The 12,963-nt window shown below is 46.8% G+C and overlaps 1 protein-coding gene across 1 annotated transcript in view; it reads right to left on the bottom strand.

The window, feature by feature from the left end:
* Positions 1 to 12,919, bottom strand: part of SMC1B (structural maintenance of chromosomes 1B) — a 159,803-nt gene extending 146,884 nt beyond the window's left edge. The window contains exon 1 of the mRNA XM_088478294.1: positions 12,709 to 12,919. Coding sequence (XP_088334420.1) covers positions 12,709 to 12,817 — 109 coding nt within the window. The 5' untranslated portion in view covers positions 12,818 to 12,919. The remainder of the gene's footprint in view (positions 1 to 12,708) is intronic.
* Positions 12,920 to 12,963: the final 44 nt, after the last annotated feature.

Below are 12,963 nucleotides of genomic sequence, written 5' to 3'. Positions count from 1 at the left end.
ATGGCAGCATCAGATAAGTGGTCTGTCTGTCTGATGCTGAGTTGTATCTCACAGTGTGATACATAAGTAACAGCTATATTACAGTTAGCATAAGTAACAGCTACATTACAGTTACTGACAGTTGTTCTAAACAGGCCCCAACCATTTGTGTCAGTGATGTCATTACCTGAGCGTTTCGACATCTACAGACATCTACAGCCGTGGCCAAAAGTTTTGAGAATGACACAAGTATTGTTTTTCACAAAGCTTGCTGCTTCAGTGTTTTTAGACCTTTTTGTCAGATGTTACTATGGTATACTGAAGTAAAATTATAAGCATTTCATAAGCGTCAATGTAATTGTCATTAAAAGCCTTTAAGTTTATGCAAAGAGTCAATATTTGAAGTTGGCCCTTCTTTTTCAAGACCTCTGCAATTCATGCTGTCAATAAACATCGACAGCACGCCCCCTTTGGTGCGAGACCCATAGCGACGGCTTGGCCGTCGCTATTCGGTTCTCGCGCATGCGCACGACGGACGGAGCTCCCTCCGTCGTGCGCATGCGCACTAGGGCACCATCGACCCGCTTGCGAGCGCTCAGCGCTCGCGAGCGGGTCACAATCAGGCCCTAAGTTCTGGGGAGTTTCCTGGCCATGGACTCAAAATTTCAATGTTTTGTTCCCCGAGCCACTTAAGTTATCACTTTTGTCTTATGGCATGCTGGAAAAGGGATTGTTCGTCACCAAACTGTTCTTGGATGGTTGGGAGAAATTGCTCTTGGTGGATATTTTGGTACCATTCTTTATTCATGGCTGTGTTCTTAGGCAGAATTGTGAGTGAGCCCACTCCCTTGGCTGAGAATTAACACCACACATGAATGGTCTCTGGAACTTGTGGTCAATCCTCAAGAGGCGTGTTGACAAACAAAAACCCACAAATTCTGACAAACTCCAAGCATTGATTAGGCAAGAATGGGCGGCCATCAGTCAGTATGTGGCCCAGAATTTGAGTGACAGCATGCCAGGGCAAATTGCAGGTCTTGAAAAAGAAGGTTCAACACTGCAAATATTGACTCTGCATAAACTTAAAGGCTTTTATTAACAATTACATTGACACTTATGAAATGCTTGTAAATTTACTTCAGTATACCATATTAACATCTGACAAAAAGGTCTAAATACACTGAGAGCCTGATTCAGACCCAGTCGCAAGCGATGTGTGCTCGCAACCGGGTCGATGGTGGGCCAAAAGCGCTAACTCCGGGACTCACCACAAAAGGGGCGGCTGTCGATGTTGATCGACAGCTCAACCCCTTTTGTAGGCGTGGCCGGGGGTGGCTTCACAAACGGAGGCGTTCCCAAGCGAACACCTGCCGTTTGTGGGCGGCCTCACTGACATCACCAGTGATGTCAGTGAGAGAGCTTCCGGCTCTGTTTAAGCCGAAAGCTCTCTGGGGATTGCGGCCACGAGGCCCTACCACAAGGGTCTCGTCGCAAGCCCGATGGTCTTGACCATCATCATGGTCGCACGCATAAGCTGTGGGTGATAACCCACAGCTATGCGAGCGGCCAAGAGGCCGCAACTTAAAAACCAAGCGCCCGCCCTGCTTAAGAGCAAGCACTCGCTTTTTGCGAGCACCTCTCAATCAGGCCCTGAATAAGCAAACTTTGTGAAAACCAATACTTATGTAGCGTTCCCGCTAGGCTGTTTTAGCGGGGCGCGGCGCCCTGCCCTCCTTCTGGAGGGCAAAAAGCGCCCTGCCCTCACAGCCTGCGGGTGCCGTTCTCACCCGCGGGACGCAGTGTCCCACGGGTGGAGAAACATGCGGTGTCCCGGTCACCGCCGGAGAATAGACGCCGGGCGCATGCGCCCGGCATCTATTCTCCTTTTCTGCAGCGCTTGGGGGCTGCCCGGCATGTCCGTAAGCACCGGGCACGCCCCCAAGTATGACGAAGAGGGGACGCGTCTTATAGACACACCCTTTTCATGACCACGCCCCCTTTTCGGGCGCGCGCATAAGGTTGCCCTCTCTAGCTCCGGCGCCCTGCCTGCCGCCGGAGCTAGAGTGAACACTACTTGTGTCATTCTCAAAACTTTTGGCCATGGCTGTCCTGAGGATGTTTGACTCTGGATAGACTTTGTAGAATTATAATATAGACCACACACAGCAGTTCTGAAAAGTTAACTTTCAGTGTATGTACATCGTAGGTAATCAGTCACACTGAAAATGGTAGATTTTCAATTATGTTCAATCGGCCAGGCCGTTGTTCTGCCAATTTAATTTGGTGTAATTGCCAATCCAAGAACAGCTTGGTGACGAACAATGCCTTTTCCAGCATGATGGAGCACCTTGCCATATGACAAAAGTGATAACTGGCTCGGGGAACAAAACTTCAAAATTTTGGGTCCATGGCCAGGTAACTCCCCAGACCTTAATCCCATTGAGAACTTGTGGTCAATGCCCATCGGTGTTCTCCCCAGAATTTTTTTCCAGCCAGGTGGCATCAAGAAGTAGCCGGGTGGGGGCCTTCGCAATTATGCGCGCTGGGAAAAGGGGTATCTCCCTTACCATTCGAGTCCGACAAATCTCAGGCTGCTCTCTCACTGGCTCTCAGTCAAAAGTGCACATTATGCAGTGTCCCCTGTAGTTATCTCCATATGCAGTGCCCCCTGTATTTGTGCCCTTTATACCGTGCCCCCTGTAGTTTACCCCTTTATACATTGCCCCCTGTAGTTTTCCCCATTATGCATTATCCCCTGTAGTTTTGCTTGGCCCTTATGCAGTGCCCCAAGGCTGAAGTAGTGCCCCTATGAAATGTCTCCAGGCTGAAGTAGTGCAACTATGCAATGCCTTCAGGCTGGTCCCTATTGCAGTGCCTCCAGGCTGGCCCCTTAAGCAGTGTCCCCAGGCTTAAATAGTGCCCCTTATGCAGTGCCCCAGGCTTAAATTGTGTCCCTTATACAGTGTCCCCAGACTGGCCCCTTACTGTGAGGTTCTGAATTTGTTGTGAACCCGGGGTGGTGATAGGAGCAGACACAGAAGCAGACTTAATCTCACTTTCTTGGAATCCATTACTAGACTGGAGCCAGAGATGACGTAACCAAGGAATGGCACACTGGGAACCCCAAAGACACATTTCTCCAGTTTGCAGTAAAGGTGTTTCTTTCTCAGACGGGACAAAACTTCCTTCACATGTTCATGATGTTTTGTTACAGGAGACGAAAAAATCAATATATCGTCCAGGTAAACTACAACCTAGATGTACAACAGGTCCCGGAAAGTCTCATTAACAAAGCCCTGAAACACGGCAGGGGCATTGCGCAACCCAAAGGACATCACAAGGTATTCAAAGTGTCCATCTCTAGTATTAAAGGCGGTCTTCCATTCATCGCCAGCACGAATGCAGATGAGATTATAAACCCCTCTCAGATCTAGCTTTGAGAATATGATGGACCCTTTGACTCTGTCAAACAATTCTGTGATCAGGGGAAGAGGATATCGATTCTTAATCGTTATACCATTGAGGCCTTGATAATCTATACAAGGTCTTAGGCCTCCATCTTTCTTGCCAACGAAAAAGAAGCCGGCTTTAGCGGGAGAGGTGGAAGGACGAATAAACCCCTTTGCTAAGTTGTCCTGGATGTACTCTGACATGGCTTGAGTCTCAGGCACGGATAGAGGATAGGTGCGACCACGTGGTGGCATCTTGTCAGGTAGCAGCTCGATAGGACAGTCCCATTCTCTATGGGAAGGTAAGACGTTCGCCTGTTGCTCGGAAAAAACATCAGAGAACATCTGGTACTCCTTGGGAAAATCTGGAGAGTTTAACGAAGCTGTCTTTCTTACAGGTTGTGTTTTGGGAAGACAGGATTTCTGACAGTCAGTTCCCCATGAAAAAATCTGCATTGAACACCAGTCTATCCTGGGATTATGTTGGCGTAACCAGGGTAGTCCTAAGATGATTTCTTGGGAAGCCTCTGGTATAACTAAGAACGTTAAAGACTCGGAGTGGAGTGCCCCAACACGAACTAATACTGGTTGAGTTTCCTTGGTGACCACTCCTTTAGCTAGAGGACGTCCATCTACAGAAGTCAGGGAAATTGCTTGCTTGAGAGATGAACAAGAAATCTGTAGTTTATCAATTAGGCTGGAAGTTATGAAGTTTCCGGCTGCTCCAGAGTCTAATAGAGCAGAGACGAAGACAAGGTTGGGCTTAAGATCCAAAGCTAAGGAAATCTTGAAATCTTTAGTATGGGGGGATGGACACATAACTCCTAACTTGATGTCCCCGAGGTCAGTTAGGACCAGGCGTTTCCCGACTTGCGGGAGCAGGAAGCCACCAGGTGACCCGAATCTCCGCAGTACAGAGGTTTTTTAGCATCCTTCTCTGACGTTCCTCTTTGGAGAGATGGGTTTGGTTCACCTGCATGGGCTCCTCATCTATAGGAGGGTGGGGTGGACGGGTAGGCAAGGGAGACGTAAATGACCTTTGCCGGTCAGTTGTGCTTTTCAGCCTGACATTCTCTGAAGCATAGGTCAATTTTGTTGCAGAGTGAGATCAAATCATTTAAATTGGTAGGAAGCTCACGGGTAATCAGATCATCTTTTAAACGGTCGGACAGACCATGTCAAAAGGCTGAGGTGAGGGCCTCCTCATTCCACTTAAGCTCTGATGCCAAGATTTGAAACTGTACGGCATATTGGCTGACAAGACGGGTTCCTTGTCTCAGGGTCATGATGCTGGATGATGCTGACACTGCGCCTCCAGGTTCATCAAAAATCCTCCTGAATGAAGATACAGGGCCAAATGTAATAGAGTGAGAGTTTAGAAAAGTGAGAGTTTCTGACACTTTTTAAACTTTGCTAATGTAATAGAGTCCAAAAACAAAGTAACAGAGTGAACTTGCATGTTTTTTTAGATTTAAAAAACTCTCACGATTTAAAATCTCATTGTTTTCCTATTTTGAAGATAAAACTCAACCAATGTGAGAGTTTACTGCTAAACTCTCACATTTTCTAAACTCTCACCCTATTACATTTGGCCCACAATCTCTGTATAGTTATCCAGCAGCGAGTCTGAATGCTCCCAGATTGGGGAGGCCCAATCCAGAGCCAAGCCGGTCAGCAAGGACACGATGTATGCCACTTTGGTTCTAGCAGTGGGGAAGTTATCAGGCTGTAACGTAAAGTGTATATCACACTGATTTAAAAAAAACCACGACAGAGCTTAAGATTGCCGTCAAATTTACTTGGCATGGGGAGATGTAGACGAGGGGATACCCTGGTCCCTGTATTACCAGGCACAGGAGGAGAAGTTGCTGATACCCCAGGGGTGACCAACGAGGCTTGCAGATTATCTTGGCGTTTAGACATCTCCTGTAGGAACTGGGCCATCTGATGTTGCATAGCTTCCAGGTTTTCTAAACGACCAGCAATACAGCTAAATAAATCCACTCCAGACTCCTGTTCTGTGGCTGGATCCATGGAGCCAGTGCAAACTGTTTCTGAATTTGTTGTGGACCCAGGATGGAGATAGGAGCAGACACAGAAGCAGACTTAAATGAAAAAGTGGGGTTTTTAATAAGTGACTTAGAAGACATGGGATTGGCAAATAAAAAGTGCAGGTATAGCACTAAAGTGGGGGTTAATGAAGAAAATGTCCAGACAGTGACAGGCAGGAACAGTCCAGTATACAAGTATGGTGAGCTGAAACAGAATGCAGGTATGATGAGTTGTAACTGAATACAGGTATGATGAGCTGTAACTGATACAGGCAGAGGTAGTGAAGTTCAGCTGGGAGTGAAATGAAGCAAGGTGCAGGGAAACAGCAGGTTCAGGTACTCAGGCAGGTGGGAAAGTATATGGAGGATGCAGGGTAAGACCAGCAGGTTGGAGCAGGCAAGGTTCAGGCTAGTAGAGTAACAGACAGGCAGGCAGGTAAGGCACAGGTACTCTCTCTCAGCCACAGCTGAGAAACACGTTGCGCTGGCAAAGAAGGAAGGCTCTGAACCTTCCTAAATACTCAGTGCCGCTCTGTGACTGGCTGGAATGAGCACATGACCTACCAGGATTGGACAGCCGGAATCACATGGCCACAGGCAAGATGGCGGCGCCCATGCCAACGGAACGGAAACACCGGCAGACCTCACCAGGCCTAGTGACAATGTGCCCGCACAGAACCACGCGCAGCCAATGCCCCTCGCCAAACGACAGCACCGCTGCCAGAGACCCCCCAACATAACGACTTCACAGGTAATACCCGGTGACTACCATGCCGAGAAACCCTGGCGGTGACACTAATGCAGTGCCCCCAGGCTTAAATAGTGCCCTTTATGCAGTGCCTCCAGGCTTAAATAGTGCCCCTTATGCAGTGCCCCCAGACTGGGCCCAGCCCCAGCCCAGAACTTACCTTAACATGCTCGCGCTCCCTCGCTGACTGGATCTAATAGATCCAGCAGGCGTGCAGGGCAGGCTCCTCACGCCGCGGGTGACGTCATGACGTCACCAGCGCAGTGGATCACTGGGAGCGCTGTCCTCTGAAGCGATCAGAGGCTTCTTTAGCTTTGGGTCGCTTCAGAGGCCAGCGTTCCACAGCAGGGGTTGGCGATGGTGACCGGGAATGCGGCGGGGGAAATTGCCGGGCGGTAGTCTGTTTCAGCCAGGCGATGCGCCCGCAAAAAACAGCCTGGGGAGAACACTGCCCATACATCATTCAGTTTATGGAGGCACACAGTGATTGTTAAAATCGCTCAGCCCCTGTACTCTTTGATCGGATTGTCACCTTCAGCATTCAGTGCATGGCCAGCTTTACTGAGGCACTACATATGCATAATAGAGCATACAAATAAACACCCAATCCTACATCCTGGTTATAATTACCCTTTCTAAAAACTATACAGCAGGGGTTCCCAAACTCCACCATTACAGTACAGGTTTTAAGGATATCCATGATTGATCACAGGTTACTTAATTAGTACCTCAGTCAATTTGATCTAACCATCTGGGTTTAAGCATGGATATCCTTAAAACTTGAACTGTAATGGCAGAGTTTGGGAACCTCTGATATACAGTACTATTGATTTCCTAAAAACATAGGAAACGGCCGGCCAGACTATATTTAAAGTGGTGTTAAAATATTGGGGGGAAAAAAAGTTTCCTGCTCTAAAGCAAATTCAGAATTTACTGTATTGTGCTTTAAATTGAGAATTGAACGGCTCGGTTTTTGCTGGGATCTTCCCGCCAAGTACGGATTTCACAACGAAGCAAAATGTCATCTCTCGCAGCCGAGATGTCCATGAAAAAATAAGTTTTGCCTAGAAAGGGCACTGTTGCGCGTGCCAAAAAGGGTGTGTGGCCACGATAAAAGGGGGCATGTCTTTAAGATGCTTTCCCTTTTCTTCACTCTTGGGGACCAGCCTGGCAAATACGAACATGCCGGGCTGCTCCCAAACTCTCCTCTCTCTGTGAATAGATGCTGTGTGCATGCGCACGACATCTATTCATCGGTGGTGATCAATGCACTGCTATTTTTCCCACCCGCAGGACACTGCGTCCCGCGGGTGGGGACGGGACCCGACATGTTGATTTAGCGGGTCGCCGCCAAAATGGCATTCTGCCCTTTTGAAATCGGGCAGGGCACGGTTTGGTATAAGATATAGGGCCTGATTCATTATCGATCGCAACTGCGATTGCAATAGCGATTACGCACGCAGTCTCACTACAATAGTATGCTAATCCATTGCGATCGTTATTCCGTCGCAGAACAACATAAGGACGCCCGCTTTACCTTACACATATCCATAATGTTTAGCAAGACTGAAAAACCATCGGTACGATTGAGTACCATCGCAGCCTCACGCACACTTGCACAAGCTCTGACCTTACTCAGGAATTGCTAACAACCACGCACGCTATGAATGCTTAGGCTGCGTACGGCATCGCAGTGGATAATTTATGCACACCCATGCAACGGCGTTCAAACGCACTGGCACGTCTGCATTTCTCCGACCATCCCCCCCGTCACCACCCACAAACGGCACTTCCTGTCAATCACTCTGCGATGGGTCTGCGTAGTCACTGCGTTCGTACTTCCGATCAAAGTGGCCGGTTCGCGTACTGCGATGCATACGCATGCGCAGAACACAATTGGCCGATTGCGTGCGTAATGAATTAGACCCATAGACAGGAATTAGATAGACACCAGATGTTAGACAGGCAATAGGTTGACAGGGACAAAAGGTCGACAAGAAGGTTGACAGGGACAAAAGGTCAACACATAAAACAACATGGTGGACACATTTCAAACCCCTCCTAATCTTCACCCTAACCCTCCCTCCTGGTGCTTAACCCTAACCATCCCGGTAAGTGCCAAACCCTAACCAAACAAAAAGAAAATACGTTGACCAGGTTTGTTTCAACCTTTTGTACCGGTTGACCACGGGCGTATCTTTGATGGGTGCAAGGTGTAGGGGCCCACACCACACTCCCTGCACCCATCCGCAGTCACCAGCGTGCTGCTCCGCAGCACCGGGCTGGCGCTGCAGCAAAGCAAAAATTACTGATAAAATGGCGGTGCCCATTTTTCCGGTGACTGCAAATGCGCAGTACTGCTGTCCTTCCCGGAGACTCACGCATGCGCAGTAGATTCTGGCACTAAACCAGAATCTACTACTACACCGCCCGAATTAGGAGGGGGCCTGAATCGAAGCTGCACACGGGTCCCCTCCTCTTTTAAAATGCCTCTGCTGTCAACCTTTGGTCCTTGTCGACCTATTGCCTGTCTAACATCTAGGGGTAAATTTACTAAAGTGAGAGTTTTTATAAGTGAGTTTTAGAAGAGATGTTGCCCATAGCAACCAATCAGATTCTAGCTATTATCTTCTAGAAGGTGCTAGTTAAATGTTAATTAGAATCTGATAGGTTGGTATGAGCAACGTCTCTTCTAAAACTCACTTCTAAAAACTCTCACTTTAGTAAATTTACCCCCTAGTGTCTATCTAGACATCGTCGACCTTTTTTACTTTCTATCTATAGTCTGGAACCTGTGCTCCTGTTTCCTCCAACAATCCAAAAATATACTGGTAGGTTAATTGGGCCTGACAAAAATTCCTAGTAAAGCGTATATATGTGCACTATATAAATAACTGGTAACAAATAAATAAAATAATAAACGACTAGAGAGTTCATGCATAATTAAATATGAATTTCCTGCACATCATTTCCAGAATCGATATTATTTTCAGTTGACGAGTTAGGGAAAGGTCGCGAAAGCGCAGTTAAAATATATAAAAAGGTCAGACATGAGCAATGGAGAAATAGATGCTAGGGAACAGGCGAGAACATTGCTGCCTGCTTCGGGATTTTTGGATCAATCCTATTGATATATATATATATATATATATATATCATGCCTCCAGGATACAAAAATCGCCCTGTATGGGACATGAAGGAGTATATACTAAGTGCGGGTTTTTAGAAATGGAGATGTTGCCCATAGCAATCACATTTTAGCTATCATCTTCTAGAAAGTGCTAGAGGAATTTGAAGTAGAATCTGATTGGTTGCTATGGGCAACATCTCCACTTCTAAAAACACGCATTTTAGTAAATATACCCCAAAGAGTGATCATTCAGATAGATCTACAATATCCAACCCTATGCCACGGGATCTCAGCTGGCCCCAGACTCTACTTTTTGTCCAGTATCATATCATCTAGGGTTTCCACTTAGAGGATATTTTCCCATGTACAGGGAAAGTTGATCATGAGCAGGTATAGCATCCCCAATCTGTATTTTGTTCCCTCCCCCTGAGTACAGGGAAATTTTAACCTTGAAATCCATTGAAATGGGGTAAAATTACCTCTCCAGCCTTGTTTTTTTTTCTTTTGTATTCTGTACTTATGCTGAGTATACACTGGCCGATCAATTGATCGGCCAATATATCGTGCCCCCGTCGGCCAGTGTGTACAGACGACATCGTTCACAGACATATCACATTGGCTGTGCTGCACAGCCGATGAACAGATATATCTGCAGACATATCTGTCCATCAGCAAGTGTGTACGGGCGATCAGCCCGACAGGGACACCGAGAGGGGGGAAAGAAGCGAGCAGGTACTAATTACCCGGATCCGGCACTGCTTACAAATTTATAGAAAACTTTTAGAAAGTCGTAGAAAAACACTTAAAAACTACTATACTGGTATTTTTTGCATCCCAAAATGCTGGAAAGACTTTTATTTGATGAAAAACACGCTGGCTATCATTTTTCAACTATTAATAAAAAAAAGTGCAAAAATCAGCCATTTGTCACCTTTTAAGAACCTCCAGTACTTTACTTATGGCCACTAACAGCTTCTATATGGTCCTGCTACCTCAGTTGTAGGCTTACCATACTATGATAAGTCCGGAAAAGTATCGCCGGTGACGTCATTTCGCCATGCGAAAAGTTTCCTCCGTATTCAATTCCGAAGACTTTTCGCCGGTCCGGAAACCCAATGTAATGGGACCTGCGATAAATTTTTGCCTATGAAAAGGTGTCGGAAAAAAAGTGCAGAATTGGAGTTTTGGGGTGCAAAGCTGCAGGAAACCCCATGCACCCTTGGGACAGTCCCCCAAAGATAAACTGCTTTAAAAATAGTTATAAAAAGTCTTTTGATCACCCCAAAAAAGTACTTTCGTTTTGGGGGCAAAGTTCGAAGTTGGGGGACAAACTTACAAAGTAGTGAAAAATAGACTCCAGGGGGGATCCCCAAGTATGCCCCAGGTGTTTTTAAGTTTGCAGGTGCTTGCAGAAGATGGATTTTTAACGATTTCTAAAACTACACTTTAGCGACTTAAAAATATGCTAGCCCCCATTTTCAGGTACCCCAAACTTGCTGGGGCTACTTATTTTGAGCAAAAAAACTGCTAAATGCTATTCTTCACCACTTATGCAAAACCGCGAAATAGCAGCTATTGAGAGCATTTAAATACCCCAATTACCTTCAACAGGGCTATTTTGGGGTATCTAGAGTGATCCTCAATGTCAGTGCATCTTTTTGGGGGGTGTCAGGAAGATTACCCCAAATCTGACCGTACTTTTCGCATGTTAGTTTCGCAGGCTCCCGTTTTCTAACTGAATACTGCGAAAAGTGGCCATGTGCGCGATACTTTTTCGCATTTAAAACAGGCAAAAAGTCCAGCATGCGAAAAGAACGGACTTTTGCTAGGAATTGAATATGTCCCCATCTCTTTTAACCGGGACACTCATGAAGTAGGCTCTGTGGCTGGCTGACTTCACACCTGTTTTTAATCAGCCACAGAACCTGTGTAATTCATGAGTGTCCCGGTTTAAAGAGATAGCTACTCTGTTGTCACTTTTTTGGGGCCCCCACTAGTTTCCCCATGTTTTCATTTCACGCACTTTCCCAGGTCACACGTTGAAGAAAAGTGGCACACTCTCACCACGAATTGATATTTCTAATTGGATCTCGCAAGTTTCAGTTGCGCACATTCATCCGCTGTGAGTTTCATGATACAAACTCGCACCTAATAGGATTGAGCCCACCATTTCATGTTTAACATTGTTTTATATATATATATATATGTCAGTTATTCATTGTTGTAGGTGTTATACTGATTGTGCTTTGTTGTTCATCCTGATGACGGTGCTGCGGTCACCGAAACGTTGATGATTGATATGAAGATTTAATTATAGCTGAAATGCGTTTTTTTCTACAAAATCCTGAGTGCCGTACTGATTTTTTTCTTTATATATATATATATATATATATATATATATAAATATATATATGAAGCCAAGGGGCAGCTGACCCCATTGTGGTCCACTGGTCCTCAACCTCTCAGGTCAGGGGGAAGGTCTTATGCCAGGTACACACTAAGCGATATGTCACCCGAGGCGGCGGATCAGAGCGACATATTGGACAGAGTGTGTACCCGCAATTTCGCTGATGGCGCTCCCACGCGACATCACTGGGCAACATCTATAGTGTGGACCATGCTGCCGACATCAGCAAAGGTGCATGCACTTCCACATGCCGGCACCCCGCCGCTAACGAGGTTGGTACACACTAGACATCATCTAGTGCACAGGTTCTCAAACTCGGTCCTCAGGACCCCCCCCAACAGTGCATGTTTTCCAGATCTCCTCACAGGTTCACAAGTGAAATAATTAGCTCCACCTGTGAATCTTTTAAAATGTGTCAGCCAGTAATGATTACACCTGTGCAGCTGCTGGGTGACCTGGAAAATGTGACCTGTGTGGGGTCCTGAGGACTGAGTTTGAGAACCACTGGTCTAGTGTGTACTGGCCTCTAGAAAATGTTTCCTTTTTTTGGTGGGGGGGTCCCCAATGGTTAGCTGATACTACAGTCCCGACTTTAATGAGGAAAAAATCGTGTCAACCTTCACCAAACAGTGGGGTAGATGTATGAAGCAGTGACGACAGTGGAGCAGTGTACAGTGGCAACCAATCGGCTTTTAGGTTGCATTTATCATGTACATACTATGAAATGATAGGTAGTCGCTGATTGGTTGCTTTGGGCAACTTCTCCGCTGCTTTATACATCTACCCCCAGGGTCCGGTATCACCACTACCGTGTGTCTGTCACCTACGAGCCTCACATGCTAACATATACGCGCTGTAGGAGACGTGTCCTTATATCTATATAGCGGGTCAAAGATGTCAGGGGAGACCCCGACGTACTCGGTGCTTGGGCGGGAGACATTTACCTGAACCATTGGGGCCGATCACACAATTGAAGCGTTTGAAGGGCCCTATGATTTGCCGTCCCCGCCACGACTTAAAGTCCTCCAGTATGAGGTGGCTGAGGACGCCCATTGCCCCCCGGCTGCCCTGACGGGTGAGCGGCAGGGTGGGCTAGATATAAAATGGCGACACCAGCAGTAACTGTTCTCCTCAGAGACACAGAGAGATTCCCGCCACGCGCGATCGGGGGACGTCACTCGGCAAGGGGCGTGGCGAGC

Source organism: Taudactylus pleione, unplaced genomic scaffold (assembly GCF_031769625.1).
Source record: "Taudactylus pleione unplaced genomic scaffold, aTauple2 ptg000212l, whole genome shotgun sequence".
Classification (NCBI taxonomy): Eukaryota; Metazoa; Chordata; class Amphibia; order Anura; family Myobatrachidae; genus Taudactylus; species Taudactylus pleione.
This window is presented reverse-complemented; position numbering and strand designations above follow the sequence as displayed.